This window comes from Coccinella septempunctata, chromosome 5, assembly GCF_907165205.1.
Source record: "Coccinella septempunctata chromosome 5, icCocSept1.1, whole genome shotgun sequence".
Taxonomy (NCBI): Eukaryota; Metazoa; Arthropoda; class Insecta; order Coleoptera; family Coccinellidae; genus Coccinella; species Coccinella septempunctata.
Window position 1 is genome coordinate 25434561 of NC_058193.1, and position 26602 is coordinate 25461162.

At 32.9% G+C, this 26602-nt stretch overlaps 1 protein-coding gene across 3 annotated transcripts; it reads right to left on the minus strand.

Annotated features, from left to right (window-relative positions):
• Positions 1-674: 674 nt before the first annotated feature.
• On the minus strand, positions 675-26301 carry LOC123313603 (CD63 antigen-like). 3 transcript variants are annotated; one of them, XM_044898555.1, is made up of 6 exons: positions 26110-26301; positions 25948-26050; positions 2729-2923; positions 2450-2629; positions 1567-1773; positions 675-1111 (listed from the first exon to the last, which is right to left on the minus strand). In XM_044898555.1, the coding sequence occupies exons 2-6, from the start codon at positions 26005-26007 to the stop codon at positions 1037-1039; spliced, it is 717 nt and encodes a 238-aa protein (XP_044754490.1). In that variant the 5' UTR covers positions 26008-26050; positions 26110-26301; the 3' UTR covers positions 675-1036. The 3 variants fall into 3 exon arrangements, with proteins under 3 accessions (XP_044754490.1, XP_044754487.1, XP_044754488.1); XM_044898552.1 differs by having other exon boundaries at positions 26132-26300; XM_044898553.1 differs by having other exon boundaries at positions 25948-26301.
• Between the last annotated feature and the right edge of the window lie 301 nt (positions 26302-26602).

Consider the following 26602-nt stretch of genomic DNA (forward strand, 5'->3'; position numbering starts at 1 on the left):
GATTTTGTCCGAGTGATATCAAGATTGAGAAGTGGTCATACTATATGCCCCAAATATCTGCACCAAATCAGGAAAAAGACTGACAATCTATGTGATTGTGGAGAGATTGGAGATTTGGAGCATATCATTCTCAGGTGTTCCAAAAACCGACGCAATCTTGAGACTACAATAATAAATATTTGTTCGATTCTTAAAACCAAATACCCTTTTAATCTCAGCAGCATAATGGCTACCAACAACCCAAGGGTATATTATGAAGTCTATAAATTTGTTAAGAATAGTGATCTGATTATATAGCCAGAATTTATTCAGTCCCTATATTCCCTTCCTCTGGTCCGTTGCTCAGTCTTGTAAGTGTATGAAGAAAAAATCGCTTTGATGAGCACCTCTGCGTATTGTATCCTCGTGAATCCCAAAATGTTTAAATCCTATGTATGTATAACCCTAATATTGTTAATGTCTAATCAGATGGCTGATATCGAAAGATGAGCCAAAAACACTAATTAAAAAAAAAAAAAAAAAAAAAATATTATATAAATTTGGGATCATATTTACTATCCAGGGTGTTATTAGGTATATGAGCTGGCAATACACCAAACGGGATTCGGAAACAATAATTTATCAAATTCTGAGCTTCTTCAACTAGGTGAAAAATGATTATGGAATAAACAATACCACATATAATTTTATATTTGAAAAGACTTCAAACTAAACAAGTTCATGTGAATACGTATTACAAGAATATCCAAAAATATAAAACTCTAACATTCATAATATACTATATATGTGTGATGATATCATTAGTAAGGTACTCAAATAAATATAGTTCCTTATAAAAATAGGTAGTTTCAACACTTCAACAAGTTTCACAATAATTATATAATCAAATCAATATTCACTGCTATCGACATAACAAAAAAATATGAACAGAACTTGAACTCTACTTCAGACCGAGATTGTTTCTGGTTAAACTTATGGTACAATTCGAAAATATGTTGCGATTTACTCAGTTTCATTTACACCTCTGCTCATCCAATCAAGCATAAATATTTCGTCGGTAATGGTTCCTTATGGAGCTAGCCAGGCAGAGACCGAAAATGGCTCCCAACAACTGAAAAAAAGGAAATTTTTTTAATATATAGCAACCTAGAGACAGGAAAAAAAGACCACAATGTTAACCCACGAATGAATAAGAACTTATGCTTAAAATAATTGCATTGTTGGTTTAAAATGATTATTGAAATTTTCTTCAACTCGCAACAATTGATTTTTTTTTCAAATCGCATTGAGGGAATCCAAGTAGCAAATAAACCAGAAATAGGTCGGCCTGCAACTCTTTCTTCGATCGATGACAGCATGTCTCCTGCAGTTTCCTTCTCAATTTAGATTTCCATTTTCCACTAGTCTATTTTCGTTGTTACAAAAAAATATGCGTTGAACTTTTCTTTCTAGCCGGAACACGTAAGATTTTGTGTATTAAGCTCAATAAGATTCATAAACTCCACAAATTCTCACATAGTAGGAATGTTTCCACACATGAATTCAAAGTAAAAATTCCAACATTACCTCCGTCGCGGCAATTCCAATAACGACGTATCCTAAAATATTCGCAGTCTTTTCCAAAAAGTTGTAGAGCTTATCGACACATCCGTCGCTGTGCACGGTGCTGCTGGTAGATGAGCAGCTTTCCACTTTTGCAGAACAGCAACTCAATGGGACACTTCCATTAGAGAAATGATAATCTTGTGGTCCGTTGACACCACAACATTCCAACTAAAAAAAAACAAATTCATAAACCTCAATCAGGTCGGTACCAATTTGGCAAATAATCAGGGAATTTGATTTTAGAATATAATTTATTATTCTTGAGGTCTAAATATTCGATAGAAACATTTTTTACTACATCGAGGTAATGGACCAAAATCAGTGAAGTAATCACTCTTCAATGCTAACATATTTATCAGTAGATACATACAGGTTTGGGAACCAATATAAATTGTTTTAAATATAGCTTCAAGTATAACTAACTAGTCGATGTCATCGATAGATTACACGCTAGACAAGGAAACGCGCAGGATTGCCTCTTACCATTTGAAATTACTATAGAGGAATTGAGATGGATATTCAGGTATCCTGAGATATGGCTTTTTCGGAGTCCCATAGAAAACTAGGGTCCTATTTTATTATTGTATGATAAAACGAAATTTAACAGAAAACGCTTTTCGGTTAACATAAGTTGTGAAAAAACAATGTAAAATTGTGACTGCAAACTGCTGTTGAAATGAAATCTTAACACAAATTATGAAACATTCGATTACTACGTGTAATTTTCCATCTTTATTGGTGAGGCAATGCCTCCTCTGCTTCATAAGACACGATAACTTAAAATCATTTCCTCCTCATTTCAAACTTACAAACTGTGATTGCAAGATAGGACTGAAATACTCACGAATACTTGAGCGGCATCTACTGCTTCTGAAGCTTCTTTGTTTGTACCATAGTGATCGACTGCCTTCCTGAATCCCTTTTCGAGATTTTGTTTGTAATCGGCGGTGTCTTTGACTTGGAGGAATGCGAATACTCCAATGGCAACTTGAATGATGAAGATCGACAAGAGAATGACAGCATACTGTAAATTGAATTGATAGTATCAGAATGTTATCTATTTTTTTTATTACAGATGGGAAATAATTTCTTCGTTAATCACTATTATTTTAAATCGGCTTACAGTTGTAAGCATGCATGTGCTCTCCCTTATAGCTCCGCAGCAACCAAAGAAGGCTGTGATGAAAACTATAGCTCCAACCACAATGGTGAGGACAGGTGCTACTCCAAATTCTGTCGGTACTCCATCAACTGATACTTGTTTCAGATAATTGAACTTGAAAACTACTCCTATGACGACCAGCGCCAAACCAGCAAGCTGAAATAAAATTAAGAACATTTTAGTCTAATTTTTTCAGATATTTTAATATATGTACATTATTTTATTGACGGTACCCGCAATATTTCAATTTTTGCCAACCCTATTATGTTTATAAGCAGTTGAAGTTTCTGGTGATGCAATTTTCTTTTGAAAAGTATATATTTTCTGACGACCAGGACGTCATTTGTTTTAACTGGTTTTGAGATGATTCTGCGAACAAACAGTCACAGTGGGCTTTTATTTTGAAATTCTGTGTTATTCATGAAAACCTTCAGTAAGAAACACAGCACAGAATGTTTAAAAACCATATTATAATCATCTATAAAGAACTTGTACATCTTAGATATGTATTTCTGAATACTTAATTATAAAAAATAATGCTCCTTCAAGTCATGTGTTCAGAAATGTATCGAGGTGAGGTTGATTAAAATCCATAATTGAACTGGAAATTAAATTACATGATTTTCATCATAAAAGTTGTTAAAGAACGTATTCTAGTGAAAATCATGTTTGAAAGAAGTTTTCCAAATAAGGAAATAAGGCCTAGTAAACAAGATATTTCTTAGAATTGGTGTAGGTATAGGTACCACAAGGGATAATCATTTAATTTCCGAGTTCTTCTAATCACTTCTATGGATCTCAAACACGAAATATTTGTATGTACTATGATGTTAGGCACTTCCAAACAAGTTTCATTGACCTTGACAATGCAGAGTGGATAGAATAACCTCGCAGCATTCGAGTTGAGCTATTTTTAAGAATGATATCATTAACCGACAATAATTCTATCCGATCTGAACAAAATTACGATAATACAGACACCTTTTAGAGTAGGTGTCTGTGGGAATTTTTGATATAGTGTACTATATTAGGTAGATGATCTCAATACCTCATCATCAAATTACAAGATTCACGGCACTTCAAGAAATTTTCAAACTGATTCATTCGAAAAACAAGTTTATTATCTAACCAATTTTTGATAACGGTCACGATGTGTCCCGCAAATCAAATTGACCTATCTCGGCTTTTTACAGAAAACCTTCCATTGGAAATATTCCAGGTAATATGTTTGTGGGCCATCCTGTATTTGAATAATTTAAAATGTTTCGATGATTCAACTCTTCTAGTATTCGAAAATTCAATTATTCAACAATGATTCGAAATACTCATAGGTATTGAAATGAAAACGAAAATGTAAAAGTTCTATTTTGATTTACTATAATACTATTTTTCAAAATATGTTTCCTCTTTTATTTTGAATAAGTACCCCTCACAAGCTCTTTGATGAAGGGATTGCACTAGTTTTGAGACCAAAAGTATTATGATATTAATAATCACTTTTCACTTTCATCATAATTCAAATAATTTGAATTATATATAATGAATTGGAATACATCTTAAGTCTCGAAGAATACTCGAATACATTGATCCCAAAAATTCCCTCCTAGATTCAGTTTCGGTCGTGAAATGAAGAAAGAAAATATCAAAATATCACAACTTCTGGAAAGATAAGTTTTGAAGTGGATCACTAGATGTAAATGCTACCGGTGTAAAATGTACTGGGAATAAAATACTACAAGCTGAAAAAAATGAATTCATGCATCCAGACTGGAATGTGCGCAAGATGAACTATTTTAACAAGTAAAAGAATTCATCTTCACACGGATAGAGAAATTAAGGAACCTTCGTTTCATATAACCAATTCCATTTAATTTACAGTTAAACAATATTTGAAGGTTATCAAAAATTCGCCCTGTATATTAGTAATAAAAGGCAAAATTATTCTTTGGACAAATAAAAACCACAAATTCCTGACATGTACCCTTTTAAAATTATTGAACTGTAACGAATATAAATTTCTTTTATTTTTCGAAATGCATTGAGGAAACCCACTGGATAAAATTCAAATTAGTTGAAGTTTTACTCAACCTCGAAAAAATTAGAATAATCACTTCGAATCGATACAAGGTGACTCAGACAGTGTGGTCACAAACAACAACTTTTATCAATTAACGTCACTGAATACGCCTTCAAGCATGACATAAAATCTTTACTTTCATGAGTAATCGAGTAGATGTTGCTTGATATGAGAATATTTTTTGGAAATTCATATGAAACATCGGAATTGAATTTTCTCTTTAAATAATTCAGCCAAATATTATCTATTCCTATAAAAAAGTTAGTAGAACTGTTTTCTATGATCCTCACATCAATAAAATACAGTTTTTCATTATTATTCGTTTCAGATATTGGCAGAAAAAATTCATAAATGCCTATTTGCAACGACTTATATGTACATTTAAGGCAGGATTAACGTTATAAGTCTTACTTATTTCTGTGATTTCTATAGCAGTTACCATAACAATCACTCAAATGAGTATGACATAATATTAAGCATGCCTTCACTATCCTTCACTAAATATTCAATAAGATCCAATAATAGAAATCCCCAAGTTTTGACTAGGTACTACTTAAGATGAAAATATAAAACTTTCGAGAAAACTTTAGACAACCACAATCAATAAGATAAATTTTCTACCTGACCTAAGCTGAATGAATTTTTATTATTAGGTAATAAAAATTTGAACGTTTATTGCACTACTTATAGAAATTATTTGAGCTTGTACAAAAGGCAGATTCGTCCAGTAGTGTCAACAAATTATATCTTAGGGTATAAGGTAGCAAATTAATTTCATTCCAAATGACAGTTAGGTAATATCTATTTGAATTGAAAGTGATTACATGGGACATTTGCAGTTCGAATTTTTCGATTAATAAACTGTCACTTCTTATCGTAAATCGAAGTACGCAATTTTCAAAAATCGATTCAACTTATAAATTGAGTGCAATTGAATGGCATCCAGTTCAGGTAATTTATATGGAAATTTTGAATTTTATTAAAGTCATATTCTTTTTCAAATATTGCTAAAATTTCGACATTTCGAGACTTTTCGAAAGTTGCTAGTGTATATGTATTATTTTCCTATGGGACCAAAGCAGAAAGGAATAAAGCAGTTTTTTCAGCTTGTCGTCGGTGGTAAGAACAAGTTGTTTCGGTTGAAGACCCATATCGTTTCCTGCAAGTAAGACAAAGCGATGTCCGAAAAAGCAGGCGTAAATTTTATGGTGTTTGCACATGTCGAAATTGTGAGTTAACGAAAGCGAAACTGAAAGATCATTGTTTACGATATTAGCTATTTTTAAACGTTGTTTAATTTCAGGTTTCCATTTCCACAAAATAACTAATAGCACAAATTCCATGTCCTATTGTATTGACAGTAGTTGAATTCATCGAGCATAATATCTGAACGAATGATGATTGGTTATTAGAATTCAAAATATGTGAATTTCGAATACTTGCCAGCTGTTTTCGACTAGAATATTCATGTCCATGCACACATGAACGTGCATAAACATTTCATTGATTAAGGTAAAAATGGTAAAATGAAGGAGTTTCAATTTTGTTCTGGATTAATGAAATATTAGGAATACATAGGCACTGATTTGGGAATACGAGGATATATTGAAAAGTTCTTATCCTACTATAGAACCAAACAAAATTCCAATGTCAAAATATTTCATTACTCAACATATTCTCCTCAATTGGATACATTTATAACAGCAAACCTGCAACGTCTCTAGACCTTAAAAAATGTTTCTTCTTTGTCTGCAAACCAGACCTCCACAGCTTTTATTACCTCCTCGTTGGAAGAAAATTTACGACCTTTTAAACTTTTTTTCAGTCAGGAAAGAAATGATAATCGGATGGAGCCAAATCTGGTTAATGATGGGGGTGTTCTAGTAATTCAAACCATAAATCACGAATTTTGTGCGTGGTACATGAGATTTGTGTGCATTCGATTTCCACTTTTATTCCACGTTTATGAATATCCAATTAACGAAACTGATCGACTATCAATTTAAAGAAGTTTATCATCTGAATGACTTTTAGTAAGGTCGAAAATGAAGTGGAAAGAAAGAACAACACCAACCATATCGAATTCGGATTTCACGCCTTCTAAAGTGTTTTCAACGTTACTGCTAAACTGTAATTCTATCTCGAACTTGATTGAAATTCCGCTGGCATGAAACGAATTACGGACTGTAAAAATTAAAATTAAAATTACTGAAAAATTTCTCAGGAAACTTGAAAATTTTCATGGTACGTCGTAGACGATGAATTCTTTATGAAATATTCCCAAATGATTTTTGGAAATTTCATCAATGAGTACCTAATGCATTTTGATGAGGTTTAAAAAAGAGCGAAAGTTAAATACACGTTAAGTAGCAATGTATTCCTACATCAGTTCATTAATAATTCAATAATATCGTTAAGTAATTCACGATCGATTACTGTTTCGGCTTTTTGCCATGACACAGAATTCTAACGTGATTTAAATCATGGTCAGATAATTGTCCCCAAAGAAACTGTTCGATCATGACGATAGTAGAAGGTCAATATCCATTGACATTTTATTGTTTCATTATGTACAATCTGGTTCAACCACAAAATCTACATTTTCTGATGAATTTCAAAGATAATCAACTAAAAGTTAAGTTGACAGCACACTACACAAGAATTCATTGATGAAAACGTACGATTAGACAGGATTTTTTTGCGAAGATCCTAGAGAATAACATTTTTAAACTCGACATATAAAAATTCCCCTTGTTCTGACAACATAAAGAAGAGCGCATACATTCGGTGCAGTTTACAATTTGATAGCTTGAATACACAAAATGTTCTTGTACCTAAGCAAAAATTCAAGATGCGTATACCGGCTTACAAGCTATAGATCGAGGTTATGGAGGTATTCTGAACTGGTGATTCAAGAGTGTTTTTCTCTTTGTCATAGTTTATCATTATTTATAATTGATATTGTTCTAATGCATTTTGACCAATATGAACGATAAAATTGAGAACTTGGGTTTTATTCAAAGTTGAAATCAATTGAAGTGGAATAAAAATGACGGATTTTTGGGGTTCACACTATAATCCCGAGTACTTAAATCTTGGAAGATGATTCTAGAATCTCCCGATAACATAAATAACAAATGTTGATTAACTCGAAAAGTTGTAAAAAAAATATACCTAACCCAATTCTAAGACGACTCAATAAAATACGAAATAGGTTCTACGTAGGACGTTATGGGCGTTTCACGAATATTGAAAAGCGCTCGTGTGGATGAAACGTCCTCCCAAATTGCAGTGATCTGTTATTAATACAGTGACATGATTCATATTGCCCACTTATTCTAAGTAGTCCTTTGCATGGATAGTGAGGATCTGCCTATCTTTGAAAGATAAATATATTCCAATGATCCTATCGAGGATCCTATAGTTTAAGGTACATACTTCGATCTGATCATTCGAATCCAACCTCTTATCCAACATAAGATAGTGTTGGCAATCGCTATGAGTTCAAAAATGTAACTTTTACGTTATTACGTGTAATCACTTTCGTTGCTATAGTTTCAACGATTGAAACCGGGTAAAATGGGTTCAGATTACGGTCAAAGTGATTGATTTTCAATTCGAAATAATATATAAGCAAAATCGAAATCAAGATCTTGTTTCTGTTCATGGAACATCGTTCCAATGGGGTATTTTCCTAAATTTCAAAATATATGCCATAAAAATCCTTATAACTCAAATATCTCGAAATATATTTTTTTCGAATTTTAACATATTGCATTTTGTCTGTATTCGATTACGAAAAATCTGATTTCAGAAGTGCTCTTGTGAACATTCTACGTCATTTTTACAATCCGGCAACGCCCATTTGTGTCAGTAATGGTCATGAAAGTTTTCTGATCACCATAGATGTAATAAATATCAAGTTTGATGATCACATTATTCACATTTGACAAGAAAAACACACAATGACACAAAATGTCATCGGTTTTAAGAAGGTGAAGACACAGATTACAGAAACATTTTTTTGTAATCTGTGGATATCTTCTTGATCGGTTCCAGTGTTGTCGAATTAACAAAAATTACTATACTTTAATAAAGGCATTCTACGTCACAAGCTTCCACATAGTCGAAGTTTCAAAGGGTGTATTTCTGAAATGTCTGAATTTGGAAGCGAATCTTTTACGTGTTGAATAACTAGTAGAGGAGGCTTTCCATAAATAATCTCAAATTCGGTTTTGGAGTTTTAGGAAACTTGCCCATTGTAGATGTTATAATGGACTACGATATAAAGCCTCATAATGACCTGATAGTTCCAAGTTTTCTTTAAATATAATTGGAATTTAACGCATTCAGACAATCATTGAATTCTGAAAAAAGTACCTCCCCGATCAGGACTCGAACCTACGACACCCTGATTGTCGGTCAGGTGCTCTACCCTTGAGTCACCGAAGATATGTGACATTACAGATGGAATCCTTATGTCTCCTCGGTGGCTCATCGGTAGAGCACCTGACCTTCGAAAACATGTTGGCTAGAATATTGTCTAAATCAAAGAGTAGTGAATTACCTCACTAATCTTTGGATGTAGATATGGAAAGGAGACGTAAGGTATAGTGAGAACGCTCAAGAATTTGACGGAAGGTATATGGTATGGATTTATTCATTTATTTATTTATTTAGCGTATGGATTACATGGATATAGTTCTTGACAAAATTCAAATACATGTATTTGTGGTATTTGTGATGGTATGGATATGGAAAGGATAAGGAACGTATAGTGGGAATCAAACTTAAATTGGAAAACATGATGAATAGGGACAGCTGCGTTGGAGATGCATATGATGATAGAGCAGCTGTACTTACAAGCTGTAAGCATCCATATTCGATTTCAAAAGTTTACGCCGGACTAAATATCTGGCAGCCATTATATCAAATGTATTATTGTTCTGATGAATGGAATCTCGAATACAATTCCAATATTTCGGGCTCTTGTGGTGCGAACAGATTCTATAATACATATTGCAGTCTTCGTTTGAAAAATCCAAATATTTTCTCATGGTCGTCATACAAGCTTGAGTGCATGAGCGGATAGGAAAAAAAGGAGCCACAGCCAGGATTCTCCAATGTATGTTTTACTATTAGGTTCGCATGCTACACTCCAAAATTGACCAATGAAATCTACCCATTACTGTTTTCGTTCGACAATTTTTAGTGATGTCGCATGCGACAATGACGCGATAGACAACCCCTCCGATGAAAGCTATATAATATAGTGAATTTTCGAAACGTTTTGGCACTGCAGCTCTCAGAACTGGAAGAAAGAGTCAGATCTTAATTTTTGTCATTCCGTCAGGACTAAACTCTTGATTGATAAATTTTTAGCCTTTTTGAAATAATAAAGTCCGATTTTTTTTGATGTGCCTCTCAGAACCACGGAGATAGCAACCCATCAAGTCGGTATTTTTGTTTATGCCTTATCAACTACGACCTTCGTACTACTATATAAGATTCTTCTCTAGAGGAAAAAAAAGAAAGATTTATTGCCTTTATCTTCAGAAATCTAATTTCGTTTTTTAATTTTTATGGACAAATTACTGCACTATTCGAATAGTGAATTGAGCATCGAGACATTGAGATTATCTTGGAACTACACTACATTTTCTGCTTGATGGTTTTAGAAAACTTTTTGGAACAAAAACGAATATATATATATGACAGAGCATACACACATACATGACACTATCATCGCTTCAATTTTTTCTATTCTTTCTTCTAGGGCTATTTGAATGATAAAAAAGTGCTTAAAATACAAAGAGAATGTGCATTGCACAATGCATGAGTGTTTTTTCGAAATTTAATTATCTCAATAAATGAAATTTTTCAACAATCAACAATGGAATGAAGCATATTCTCCTGTTTCCAGCGTTTAACCACTCACAACAATTTGTGGTTATTATGACTCATCCTGCGAGTAGGAATATTTCATGGTCATCTCCATGGAAATAACCTGAACTATTACTTCATATAAGAAAGAAAACGAATCATATGAATCGAGCTCATTTATGAAATTAAGCAGTTTTGATTAGATTCGTTCGTATCGAATTATGTGAAACGAATGGGATATTGGAAATATTTCGAAATTATTGCAAGTCGAAACATTCCACCTGTGTTTATTCGACTGAATTTATTTATTTTTAGAAGTGGCTATTGATTTTGGCTCGAAGATTCGAAACTGATTTACTAGGTACTCTGATCAAAATTTTGAATTGAAAAGTTTGATTTTCTGAAGTTTCATCAAGAAAAAAAAAGAAGAATTATTATTTTATTTAATATCCTCCGAAAAAGATACTGGGTGTTTCACGCTTAGTGTCAATGAGAAATATCTATAGAGAACAGTGCGAAATTTATTCGAGGATTTTTTATAGCAGATTAAGTCAAGTTTACACTTGATAAAGTTAAGTTCACAATTGTCTGCTATTGTTTTTCAAAAGAGGATTTAATCTTTGTTCAATGAAATCACGACGCATACGACCACTAGACATCAAGTAAAATCTAGAGCAAGGGGTTTAGAAATGGCTTCTCTTTTACCTCTAGTGAATACAAGAAGAGTTGAAGTGAGTGGGTTCATATAAAAATTTTTTCATTGAAAATACCATTCAATTTTTGAATCAATATATATTTTGGGCTGACAGGATCGAACATATACAGTTTCAGTTGTTTATACTCGACAGACCACCTGCTGTATATTATATATTGGGTAGTTTTCTGTCAGAAACAACTATAACTGTGATATTCGAAAAATTAAATCAGATATGTTACACGTGCAAATATGTGACTTATAGGGAACAAAATTCTTCCCAATGTTTCACTTCAAACGTACCTATATTTGATTAACGATAAAATTGGTTGGAAGATTTCTTATCTGGTGTGTGCAAAGGAAATGAGACATTTTATGGTGTTGGGAAACTAATAGAGTGCCAACGTTAGCAGTACAAATTAAATTCAGCATCATCAATTTAATGGAGAGGAAACTGCGATGAATTGAATGATCATAGGTGTTAAAAGCAGGATTTATATCTCTATTTTTCTTATTATAAATATTTTGAAGATAATCCGCTATTTGAGTATAGATATTTCTGTATTGCATATCCATGTTAATTTTTGTCCTACATTTACTGTTGATTGCATTTCACCTAAGCAAATCAAGAGTTATAATTTTTTCAATGTGTGAAAAAATGCTATATATAAATTCATTATTCGACATTTTAAGTGTTGATCTATAAATGTGGAATCTACCTATCGTACAATGTCATCAACAAATACATAAATACCTATTTCACTGAAACAAAGGGATATCGGAAATAAACACCTATTGCAATCTTATCGGTGCTTGGGGTTATAATTATTTTTCGCGTAATTTCAATTTCCTGCAAGATAGCGGCGTTGTGAATATATCAATTCTGGAAAATGAAAATTCAATGGGAAAATCCATTATCAACAAATTAAAATTTCCAAGATTTCATAATATGATGAGAATCATCCAAAATTTTCAGAACGATAAGGGATAAGAGATGACAATAGAATGTATGTATAGTATTATGTCTGAACCTAAATCATGAAATACTCATCAAGATTAAATAATTGAAACAGAATTTGGTGAAAATAGAGGAACTAAATTGTATGATTTCCACTAATTCGCAATTGTTTTTTCTAATGAAAACACAAAACAAAAAAGCTGAAATATAAAGTGCTAAATAAAATGATTTTTGATTGTTTGTTTGATGTAATTTGTGAATGAATTAAATATTTCGTGCTTTCGACAAACATGCATTTCAGAAATTTCATTCAGGTTTTATTATAGGCAGATCTTTTATCATTGGCAAAATTCACAAAAAGACAAGAATCAACAAATGACATATCGAGTTGGTCTTTGAAATTTTTTCGAAATCGGAAATTTCAGGTGAAAATCAACATATAGCCCAATATACAGGGTGATTTAAAACTGCAGGCGAAAAATTGAAGGACTGATATTCTTGATAAAACGTAAAAAAACTTGCCGATGAAGCTTCCCTTCCCAGTGCTTGGGTATCAAAGTTTCATTTTGCGAATTTAACTTGATGAATTACAATCAGCCTAGGAATAAATTACTGTCATCTTATGACAGAAAAAAAATTGGTTAGCAATCGGAATTGAGGAAATTAGTGTGTACTTTTTCTGAGTTGGGGAAATTTCTAACTGTCAAAAATTTTAATATGGTAAATAGATTTTTGGTCTAGTACATTCTTTCTTATGGGAATATTAACTAGGGTGGTACAAATGAAAGTCAATGATTGCGATTGGATGATGGTCTTACAAGCAATTGTATATATTCAATGTTTCTAAGTTCATGTATGAAACAAGATGACAAGAAACACAAGTCACAATTATGATACAAGAAGAAAACAGAATTTGAGAGTAGCTCAAACAAATTCTACAATTTTTCAGAGGTTTATCTGCACTACTGGACCAAAGATATTTAATTGCATTTCACAAGATTCGGATGAAAGATATTAAAAATTTTCAGATATTTTCAAAGAGTTTCAAGCAGTTCAATATAAAAAAAACAGTTTCCCGTAAGATTCAAACAAATTAAAAAAAATCTAAAATTAATCAAGGAATTAGGATATGTTGATTGGGATGTGTTGATTATGATATATTCTTACTTCTGAGAAAGTATGTATTTACCAAGAAAACACTTGTCTGTGCACTGAAATATTTTCCAATGATGCAAAACACTGAGAGAGTGAGGTGTAAAATATTCAACAAATTTGATAATGTTATTTCCTGTAAATGTCAGAGTTGTCAATAAATTATTTGTACTTAATAGTTATTTATACAAGTGAGTTAAATAAATGTTTATTCATGAGAAGAAAGTTTAACTCACGAGACCGAAGGGCTACTCAGTTTATTTCTTCGAATGAATAAACAATTACAACTCACGTGTTTATTCAATTTCGACTAGGCATCAAATGATAACACTTTCCAGAGAATTATCTTGTCTATTAAATTACATAAAAGGTATAGCTTCGATTGACTGTTTCTAGGGTATTATTCATTATTCAATCCATATAGCAAAAAAGCAAAAAGACCGAGATGATGTTATTTCGCTCCTATTCATGTTATTTTATTTCACTTGAGAGTTAAAATAAAAAAAATTCATGGAATGGATAAACGTCGACTTATTCTTGTTGCCATGGGTTGAATAATGTAGTCTTTACGTCAAAATGAAATAAAAAAATTCTAAAGTTGCTTTTTTTGTTAAACAAGCAGTTCTCTAACGAATAATATGCTGATATTATTTTTGTGATGGCAAAGCATTAAAAGCTTTCTGGGAGTACAACAGGAGATTCTTAAATAGGCTAATAGAGGGAACAATCATCCCGCCGATTGTTTGCCAACGCTTATCATGCATAGCCTGCAACAGTTTGGAATTTGAATTCTTGTACTGGTACTGATGAAATGATTATGGTGCGATGCGATGAAAGAAGATGATGTGACAGATTGAGTAGTTCAGAAATTAGCCTTAAAGACATTAATCCTACTTCAGGTCCTACTTCCATTGCATTAATAAAAAATACATAATTTACACCCAGAGTTCCCATGCAGACTTGCCAAATGCCAACGGCTTTTTCACTAGCATAAATTCAATGAAAATTTCGACGAAGCTACTTTTACGCGGAATGGCATAAATAACAGGCATAATGAACATGTACATGGTCTCTAAAAAATCGAAAATCTCCACGCTTTAAAAAAAGAGGTTTTCAAAGAATCTCCTTTAATATATGCAATTATTTTAAAACGATCTCGCAAATTTGCTAGAAGGTTTTGTGGATTTGGTATACAATAGTATGTGGTATCAGTATGATAGCATGTTGGACGAAATGTTGTCGCCTGGTTAAACCCAACTTTCAACAGCAGCCAACCAACCCATAGTTGGCGAGATCGGGTGCGAAAGCCTCAAGAACATATTGAATTATTTTTTTCTGTTGTCATGTATTTATGTTGAAAATTAATGAATAGCAGGGACTTTGGAGTCTTACATGTCGGGAAAAATACCGTATCCAAAAATTTTATTTTAAAATTTTGTCAAAAATTATAGTTTTGAAACATCCTGCATGCCTAACTCATATTTTGTTGTTTCGTTTTAAAGTAATTTCCTAATACGTCTTTGATGGACATCCCACATGTAGAAATATTCCGTTAGCTTTTCACTTCGCTGATTAAAACTTTCAATATTTCCGTATTACCGCCTCCATTTCGTTAGAATATTGAGCAACGAAAATCATTGAAATTTATTACATTATGGACATCAAATGATGTCTTGATAATTAGGTATTTGTATGGTGATCAGTGGGTTGTCTGAATATGTATGTATTTGCAATTAATGTGTGGCAATTTCAATTGATGAATCAGATGAGTTTATTATATCTTCAAAAGCAGGTATCAAATAGATATAGGTATTCATTTTTTCGCAGTACAGTTTCAATTTTTCTGCGAATTTATTGCTGTTGATCATATACATGGGATGGTATTCATGGCATACTCGAAGATAAAGCTGGCTGCACACACACACACCACACACCAACACCTGGGTCATTCTAGTTTCGTGTCACGTGAAGAGAAAGCCATAAGAGAAGGTGTGGTGTATCGGTATGTTTATTTGCTTCTAAGATTGATACAGCTGCTGGCTTGTGAATACCCCGCTAGCAAATAACTTTATCACCAAGCTATTAAAAAAGGTTAATAATGTGTTTAGCGATCTCGTAGCAGAGTGCACTACTGTATACGTCTAACATCGAAAAAATGAGAAGGTCCATAAGGATGACGATGCTTGTGGCACTTCCTCCCGAACTTAAACTTCGTGGAATTACTTTGAGATAGTGTTGTACAGTTGAAAGTAGACAATTTTCACACAATCATATCTTATACATATTCGAAGAAATGTAGCTGAACAGGCGAACAAGACCAAACATTAACACCAGGTACTTCGAGAAACTCCCGAAAAGGAGGAGGAAGAAAAAAACGAGCTTAAACACCATCTAGATAAGACAGTAATGTGGTTTGTATTTCCTCAAATGAGGGGAACAGATGGTAGGCTAACAATAGCAGCGGTGCCATTTTTCCACATTTCTTGTTTTCTCTTGTAAACCGTTTTCTTCATAAAAAATGGTAAGCGTATGCAGAAAATGAAATAAAATTAGAATTGGAAATAAAGAAATAACAATTCGAATGAGACGAAATACAACCCCTAAGATATCCTAACCAAAACAACGTAATTCAATTTCTTGAATTTCGTTAAAATTGTTACCATATTATACTTCGAATAGTTGGGGAGTCAAAGAGGGAAATTCGGGATTTAATCGAGCGTGTCAGATTATTATAAGGGGACATATCTTGGACCCTGTAGAGTACCTCTATCAAAAATTAGACCTGTATATAGGGGGAATTGTCTATAGGACAGCCTGTCAGAATAGCCTGCCAAAGTTGCAAAAAACACGTCACTTGTACATTCTCGAGCGATGTGGCGTTTTTTCTTATCTTGAAGCTAATGATTCAAGAATAACGGAAAAAATATAATCTGACAGTTTTAGCAAGCCGAAACAATAAAAATTGGCCATAAAGGTCACAAAAATCAGTTTTTTTAAATTATCTCTTTCCCTGGGCGTCAAATCTTTTTCGCATTCATTATAAAAGTTGTAGAGCATAACATTTTCTACAAATTTTGTCCAAAGCAATTTTTTTCACGTTCAAACGTTTTTGAGATATATGGCGATTAATTCGAGGCGTTTAGCGATACATGCTGAAAATTCACTCGTTGGAAAATAGTACATTCTAAGGTTCAGTCACAGACAACACTAAAATTTTCGTGACTAATTTCGAAATTGTCATTATAGAAAATATACCTTGTCATTTTGACAATTGTAGATTAGACTGGGATTCTACATCGACCTTGCCCTTTCGCATGTGTGGATAAGCTTCTGGCCCTCTAACTCGAGAACGGTTAAGAGCATGTAAAGTTGCTTCAGACGGAAATTGTATAGAATTTTATTATCTACAACTTTCATAATGAATACAAAAACGATTAGAGATACAGGCAAGGAGATATTCGAAAAAAATGCATTTTTATCATCTTCAAAGTGTCAGATTAAGAAAACTAAATGGATAGTGCTCTCGCTGTAGTGTTCTAATGAAAATATGAGGTTCAGGGAATAACAGCTCAATTTTGAAATCTCTTTTATTTTACATCGACGTTTCGACGACTGTCGCCGTCTTCTTCAGGATGCTGCAAAAACACCACTAACAGAATCCAATAATTAAAAACAGGCACACAACTCACCAAAATTGTGTGAGATACAACAGTGCAACATTTTGGTACATTAATCATTCGAAAACAACCAACACATAATATGTAATATTTTTCAGGCTTGGACAAATACATAGGTAAAATAATTTTTCATCAAATCACGTTCATAATGTCATAATGTCAAAGGTGACAGATACATTGCGGAGCATGTCATTCTCCACAATTCACCGTCACAAATGTCAAATTCTTCTTAAGAATTCTTAAGATTAAGAAAACCCCCCCGATTAGTGTCAGATTAATGGGTCAGCACGTCTACAACACCAAGATTAACCGTCTGTATGAAAATCTGATACGCTCGAGTATGTACAAGTAACGTTTTTTTTTTTTACATTTTCAAAGGATCGCTGTGACCTTGCGTCAAGTCCAAATCGTCAGTCCCTTGAAAATTAGCTTCCTCCAAAAATCTGACACGCTGGAATTTTTTTTTTACCATTCTCAACTCTTCCGTACGGCCAGTCCCACCGCGCAAATCGTCAGATAAGCATGAATTCATTATTAGAGACACGTAGGGCATATACAGTACCTTAATCTGACACGCTCGAGTATGTACACCTGACGATTTTTTTTTACATCTTTGAGACCTTGCATACGCTTTCCCCACCGCTGAAAGTCCATACATCATAGAACTTGAACTTATTTTTCTTTCTACCATCTAATCTTCAAAATCTACTAGGTCTCCACGACGCTCGAGTAAATCCCGATATAGCATCGTCGGCTCCCCAACTAGAATTATTGTGTTGGTAAATGAGGAAATTATTTCCTATGTTTCACTTGTATGAGACAACGTGCGATCATCTGAACTAAACCTAAATGTCACCTATTCTGAAAAATGAAATTGAATACAATATATTAACAACATATTGATCAGATCAGTTCGTTGTCCGTTAATATCATAGAGACTCATTTCATTCCTCGTCATAAAAGGAATACGTTCGATATGGTCAATTACTGTTACCCAAGCATCGATTGAAGCATGTCCTGAATGCGGCTTGAAAAAGAATTATACTTATGGCATGAACTGATATTGATCCCTTCTCGTACGGAAATCAAGGGGGGAATAGTATATGAATTCAGATTGAATGACATTGTGTATATTGTGGTAAGACTTAGCGTGTGCAACGGTTTATTCAATGAATATTTAAGAAGGGAATAAGACATTGTTTCAGGGCACTGGAACACGAAGAAGAAATTAAGCAGCTGCTGAATATTACCTAGCTTTCCACAGAAAATGAAATATTCAAGCATTCATTCATTCCTCTTTCATTACGTTCGGAATTCTTATCGATCTCGAGGACGAATTGTCTAAGAAGTTCCGAAATTACATTGTACAGTGAGTAGGTACATGTAATTTGGAATATGGAGCAATGAATGATTTACCAATAGATTTTCAACTCACATATCGATGTAATTGGGTGCATTCCACCAGATAATGGTGTTATTGTCTTTGTTTATTGGATCATGAATAAATGGAGGCTAAATTTCCTATTTGCTCATCATAGGCTTTTCTATCTCATTAATTTGAGAAGTATGCAAACATTGCAAACGTGTTTCCATCGAAATATATCGCAAAACCTTGCTACACAATATTTAAAGTACAGAATTTTTATCTGGAACTACAGGATGTAAATGCATAGGTTCAACAAATTAAAGGGGTTATTCCTTTCAAAAATTGTGTAGGTTCTCCATATATTTTTTCTATTGATCAGCCCCTGCTTAGATACAGCTCCCTAAAGATGACAAGTGGAATCCATTTTATAATTTGTATTCTTAGAAATCTGACAGAAAAGAAATTGAGCTGACCTTCTTTGCGCAAGCGATGGGAAACCCAAAAAAATTTTGGTTGTGTTTCCTTTGCCAGCAAGATATTCATCTCATAGAAGAATAGAATTTCGAAGATAATTCCAGCCTAGACGACTCATGCTACGTACCTGTTTATATATTATTTTTTTCTCAAAAACCATTACTTTAAGAATTAAATTGCAGAATAATCTCATTTGTTCAAAATGAATCAAGAGTTCAAAATTCAATATCACAATAATATAATGAGTATGAATAAGAAACAAATGTTAGGGGTTTCTTTTTCTACCCCTTACTTATAGAGGAATACTACCAATACTTTCTCGATTGCCTTCTCGCTCCCATAGAAAATCTGCTCAATTCAATTGACAACCAAAAACTGCATTTTCAGTGTTATCTTTGGGGGACTACTAAAAAAAGTTTCATGAAAGACCCACACAATTTTTTTCCAAGGAATCACCCACTAAATATTAGCACAACTGGTTATTTACACCCGGTATAGCATTGAACCCCCTACATTTCATCTAGCACTTTTAATTTCGACTTTCATTGTTCAAGACTTTATTTTTCTTATCTGTCAATTCAGTGTGCCCTATTCATATAGTGTTGATTGGAGTTAGAAGGATCCTTATTGAATAACTGACCATTTTCAAATCAATTTCCATTAATTTATCTCTTGTTTCTGGTATTTACAAAACAAAACGTACGGTATACGAAATCGTTAACCGAAAATTTTTAGAAGGGTTATAATCCCAATCTAGATTATAAAGCTTCATTTTTAGAAATAATGAATCATATTACCCACATTGAATCAAAAATAACGATGGCATTGCTCTTGACCCATTTACAGTCAATTTAAATATAAATTTCGTTCATTTAAAATATTACTTTCATCCGATTCATTAGCTCAGGCAATTTTCTTTTCGGGTATCATCCCCAGTTCAGTCGATGAAAGAAATTGGATAACGTGAAACAAAAATGGATTCGTTCAGCTCTGGTGGACTTAATCTCTAACCAAATTTGATTTGTTCTAATTCGAGAACGGGAAATTATCTGACGTAGTTGTTATTGGTCGCATTCAGCGGACGAAACAGTTGCGCAACTGTTACCAAACGCTAGCGTAAACGTTCGGTGACATATGCGCTACATTCTCAACACGTTCTGGAGCGGACGCCACTTTTGGGAGCGGATTTGATTTGTGCTAGGTAGCGGTAGCGGAAAGGAGCGAAAGTTGGACTTGAACTGAGTAGGTAGTTGTTATTTAGTGTGGAAGATGCACGAGCTTGAGTTTGTTGAGGAAAATGAAATGAAAATTGATGGAAGGTAATAAAGAAGGATGTTAAATAAGTTATAGGAAATATACTAGAGCAACAAAGTAATTCGTCAGAATTCTAGGTTATGTTTTTCACAAAAAAAAACTGACTTAACCAGCACAAGGTTAACGAAACTTAAAAAATCCGTTTGTTTACGTCTTTCCTACAGACTTCTCAACTAATCAGCTGATAGTGACAGCTCGTTGGACTGCCTTATCCTATCTCGGCTTGCCAGCGAACGTTCAACATGTTCCCGACCGCTACCGCTACCGATGGGTAGCAGAAGCGTTTTGCGCTCCGTCCGCTGAATGCGACCATTGATAACACTAATTAGTTGTTTGTACAAAAATACGGTAGATACCTGATTGAATCAATATTCGAATATTACATACAGGTTGTATACAGAGTGTCTCAAAATTAATAGACAAGTCTGAAACTCCTAGAAATAGAGCTACTGGGAGCTATAAATAAAACAAGAATGAAATATTTAGAAAATTTAGAAAAAAAAAATTGAATATATCTACGAATAGAGAATCTAATACAATCAAAAAATTTTTCATCGAAGGGTAGTAGTGCCATCTGAAAATTTCAGATTAGTTTTAACCCTTTGTAGCCCAAGGTCATGAAATTTCAAATCACTTTAGCATATATAGGTTTTAACATATAAAAAAACACGTATTTCTCAAAAATTGAAAAATATTCATTATTATTTATTTATTTGACAATTTAGGGAGTGTAACATTACTGTAACATTGAGTGAAACTAAAAGAAAATACACTTATGAGGTATGGAAGGAAGATGTGTTCCAATGACTGATTACCCTTGGCAATTGAATCAATGACATTATATAAGTTGCACCAATAAACTGCTGGATATCGGTATCGGTAATTTGAAAGGATTGGTTTGGTTTTTTTTTTGAATTATGTAAAGATTTGTTTGTTCTCTAATAAAAGTTCAATTCTTTTGAAAAAAAAAAAATATGAATTGGTGTATCAAGCTCCAGTAAATTAGGCGGTAAAGTAGTATTTCTGGTAAATCGTAACTGCTGGTCGTGAAGAACTAGGTTTTGTTCTTCCATTGTAGTTGCCGCTTTTTTTGCCTTTGATTAGTGGAAGCTTTATTCGAATGGCTACCTTGCTGTCCAGGATATGCAGACAAGGGGCCAGCAATAGGCTCACTGCGTTCAGATTTTTCAATAATTGAATCTAGAAGAAGATACTGCTGTATCTTCTTCACAATCAGATAAAAGTTGAACTTTTTTCTTCTAATAACGGCTGAAAATCTGGATCAATAACGCTGTCATCACCAATTTTACATGAATATCCACATACTTTAATTCCAAATAATATTTCTATCGTCACCCAATGTGACAGAAATGTTACAAACATATAAAAATACGTTTTGCACATAAAAACGCAAAAAGATGCTTTGGTAACAATATATGAACAAAGTCAATCACTTCCCTATAGGTTTCGACGAAAAGAATACAATTTTATACATTTTTAGTATATTTTTATAAAATTCAAACTTCCAAAATGTTTTTTCTGGTCACTTTCATCAACGCATGAAATTCAAACCCGCTAAATGCATCAAATTATACCTCCTATGATTTATATTTGATACTAAAATGTTCGGTGTGGTGTGTTATAATACTGTGATACTGAATTGAATGAACTCAAATGTTGAGTATACATTTTACAAGGATTATTAAGGTTTGTTACAGAAATGTCACACGAGGCTACAAAGGGTTAAATATTCACCGTGTTCAATTTCAATATTCGAAATACTGAAAATGGTTTCCGCTGACCAGGGATAATCGATAATAAATCGATGAAAGAATTTATTATCGGTAATATTTCAGGAAGGAAGTAGATACCTGGCTATTTCCTTATTCGATTATTCGACAATCAATTGCCGACGATAATGTCACCTTGTAGAATAGTTTGATTTTATCCTTTTCAAGAAGAAACCTTAGAATCGATAGCATTAATTCCCTGAAATTCTCAATTTCAGCTCAAAATAGGTAAAAATTTCAAAAATTGAATGACTTGACTTAATGATTCTTTTTCGTAATTCTCTATTACTATGTCTTTCATCATTTGGCTATTGTTCTATTAACCTCATACTACAGAAAAAACAAGGTGCCAGTACAAACTTTCATTTATTATTGAATTCTCAAATAAATTATCTTTTTTCAGCGTTGATGTGTTTATTTTGTTTTACCCTTCAGAAAAGAAACCGACATTCTTTGAACCAGAAGTGAATAAATTCGAAATGCATCCTTTTTTCATTTCTCTACTCTTAAAAATAAAATAAAAACTAGAAAATCTTCTGAAAAAAAGTAGATGAGCAATGATTCTACAGTATTACAGCTACATAGATTCCAATTTAATTGAAATGATAACTCCGAAATGTGTATTGAAAGGAATAAAAAACTAGTGAAACGAATAATAATATCAATTCCTTCATTACGAAATAAATAATGTTTTGAAAAATATTTCAAAAGGTAGAGTGTGTGTATAAGAGTCAGGGCAGACCTTAATGTTAAAAACTTCCCGCTATTGATTCTTTGAGTTTTCAAATACCTATACCATTGAAATACTAAAATCTTGATATTTGAATTATGAAGAATTTTTTTCAAATAATCCTCCAATATTTTCAAAATATTTAAAAAATTTTATGATTTAATCATCACGTAAATCTCCATTTCAAATTTATCCAGTTTCAGTAGACTTGATACTTGTGGCAACAGTGCCATTTTTAGGTTCAACGATAAACATAACCACAATAAGTCCACACTTTTCCGTAAGTTCCTTATTGCATGAGCACTGCGTATCATAATATAAAAACTCGTATACTAATATATACTAATTATAAAAATACCGACTCAGTCGATGAGAGACTGAAATCATCTTTCATCCATCGCTCCTATCAGAAATCAATTTTTCATCAGTTCATTAACAAGAAAAACGATGAGAAATATTTACTGATTTTGATGTCATTATAATGAGTCTATATTGAGTTAGGAACTCAAATGTAAATAATGACTCAACGAGAGTAAATGGGACTTTCACTCATAATTCATATTGTGTACATTTTTTTTTCTATTTCAAAATATAAAAGGCAATAGAGCCTTCTACACATAAGAGAAAAATATACACAAATAATATAAACTGCAGAACCTACTTTTTCAGACATAGCCGAAATATTGTCTTCAGATAACAAAACCCTCTGAGAAACACTTCAATAATGACTTCAAAGCTTGCCTAACTCAAAAAATGTCATGTCTTCTTCACCTTTTAATAAGAGTCCTGCCATTGGAATAAAACACCTCAAATCGAAACCTAAAGTCTTGTATATATTTTGTCCTACTTCTCAAGAACTGAAAATTGTTTCAGAAAAGGTATATTATCAGTTCAGAAGAGGAATATTAATATTTGGAGTGGCGAAAGTAATATTCTTGTTAAATTCAGAACACATTATTCTATATCGACATATTATCACGTACTCCTTTTTATCTCAGAATTTCAAAATTTGTGGTCGTTCTAATGATGAATATGATATTACACTATAATAAATCACTGTATTTGTTATTGATTCTTATGCTTATTCAAATTCGGTTGTAATTTCCAATTTTATTGAAATATTTTATTCTTTTTTAATGATATCGAAAAATTCCTTTTTTTTTTTCATCAAAATTAAATCATTGGAAAAACAAAACGGATATTCATTTGGTCATGCATGTACCCTTGAAATATATGCTTCTACTACAGACCAATATCTATCGCAAACTAATTCAATCTCAATTCGACATTCTCGAATCATTACCTTAACACATTTCACTACCTGATCGAGCTACTCAATTTAGATTTAACCAATTCACCGCTGAAAATTAACTCTTCAAACGGCTGATTCGATTATAATGCATCACATCTAACGAACAACAAATACTCATTCAGGCTACCAAATTGAGAACATCACGATCAGTAATACCGATGACATCAGGGGAATCGGGGCTTCTGAATGTTCCTGATTTGGCACTAATTGAATTTCAATTAAAAAATCTCCTACTATTCAATAGATTCGGTTTTAATTTAATTTAGGGATCGAATTAACCAATAAGAAATGTTAAGCATTTCGAGATGGGTCTGAAAGTTTATTCAGTTATTTCGAATTCTACAGGATAGAAATTTTTCCTGCACTAGATTTGTTTTCCATAAAAAAGCAAAAACTTTTGCTTCTTATCCAAATCAAAGCTATAAATTGAAAGGGGATGGATGTTCATAAAACCCTGGAGGTTTCTTTTAAAGTTACTCCTCAACTTTATAGGGTTTTGAAAAAACCGAATGATGTATCACTGACATATTGTTTCAATAAAACGTATTATATTGATATTATTTGACAGGTATTGAAACTTTATTATTCATATTCTGAAATTTAATATACACTGTACTCCTAAATTCCATGGATAGTCAAATATAAATAACATGAAATTTTTTGTCCATTCTTGATAGCTTTTTGAAGACCATTTCTTGAAATAATCAAAGTAGTAATTAAAATTACTTTCTGATATCAAAATTAATTGAAATTTGAGTAGGTGAGAAATTGTTGAATGATGACAGTGTATCGTGAAAATTATACCCTCCATAGTACATACATACTTGAACACCACATGACCAAAATATATTTGAATATGAATGAGTAACTTCCATCTAATTATTGATGATGATAATGAAAATTCATAGTTCATATAAAATAATACTTACTCCCTATGAAACTAAATACGAGAACTTCTTTTCTATCCTTAAAAAATATTCGTAACAAATTATAACAAAAATATCCCGTTACCGATAACTGAGCATCATGACGTCAAAACCAACAAAATATCCCTGTATCATCATTCGAATTAAATTGAACGAAAAGTTCGCTCAAGAGAACAGCCATAGGATATTACTCATAAAAAGATCCGATTAAATTATTGGAATTAAACAAATGGACGCAAGCTGAGATTTCTCATGAATATCATGACGAATTCGTATTTATTAGCAAAATAAGAAAACAATACAAATTGTTGTTTAACTGTCGTACAATCGTTATAGATACATACTTAGTTGTAATAATAAATCATGACGATTAAGATTTCTCATTTTCTCATCGTTCTTCAAGGTCAACTCATCAAACAGCAACAATCATACTTGCAATCATTACAGATCACACAATGAGGTCATTCGGATGGAACGTAAATACAACAAAAGCAAAATACAAACATCGGAGTATCGTCACCGATGGTTCTTAGTTGCGCGATCCGCATTGTTTATTTCAAATTATTCAAAATATTTTTTCTACCCGATTAAAAAAAATGATTTCAAGGTATACATCATGGTCCACCTTGAAACTTCAATTGGTAAGCCGGTGGATTGAGCGATTATTACATTTTTCATTCACCGATTAAGAAACGGCAAGAGAATAGCGAAGATATCTGTCGCAGAATACCATCCCAGATGAGACACCTGTTGATTCAAAACGCAAATTCAACACGTCACTCGACACCTCATAAGTAATGAATAGTAACAGTCCAAAAATTACTCACCACAAAGACCAGATTGGCAATAAACACCAGATATTTGACTAGTCCTGTAGCGCAACCCATTTTTCCTATTTTTCGAGTTGCAAATCGGACGTAGATAAGGGCACTAGAACACACAACAAAATCACAATTTCGTATTACGAAATAATCGGACAGTTATTCAACCTGTTGAAAGACTGATCTGTACCTTGTTATGAACTCGGTGCGAACTGAGATGAAGTTAAAAGAGCAAAAGCAGGATGGGATCTAAATTTAAACTGGTTTTGCTTTTGACTTCAGTCCGGTTGTTTGTGAGAGGCAATAGGCGCAGGCGATGAACGAGTCAACTAGCCGGTGTTAACGTCATAGGACTATGTACAAGTACCTACAACATGAACTCATGAAAAATGTACACAATGGAGAAGTTCGAATACTCAGTGTGACTGCGTGGGAGTTTGTCCACTTCATTTCAGTTCAATTGCGCTAGGAGTGACATGTAATTGTAATTGGGTCAATAAGCATTCCGTCCTCTACCCAATTGTGCTTTTTGTTATTAGGGAAATCGTTCTTCATTTGAAAGTTTCTCATTGTCTCAGCATAGTGAACACATTTTCGAAAGACCAGTCTTAAGCCATACTGTGGCTTTTGGATAGTGGAATTTTTGACCCTTCGGAAACGA

What these genes read in the sequence shown, in the direction of transcription:
- LOC123313603 (XM_044898555.1), bottom strand. Translation starts at nt 26,007, where the DNA reads ATGGGTTGCGCTACAGGACTAGTCAAATATCTGGTGTTTATTGCCAAT. An exon ending in GCACATGCATGCTTACAACT is followed by an intron (nt 2,630 to 2,728) that starts GTAAGCCGATTT and finishes TTCAATTTACAG; the next exon opens with TATGCTGTCATTCTCTTGTC. An exon ending in TAGATGCCGCTCAAGTATTC is followed by an intron (nt 1,774 to 2,449) that starts GTGAGTATTTCA and finishes GTTTTTTTTTAG; the next exon opens with TTGGAATGTTGTGGTGTCAA.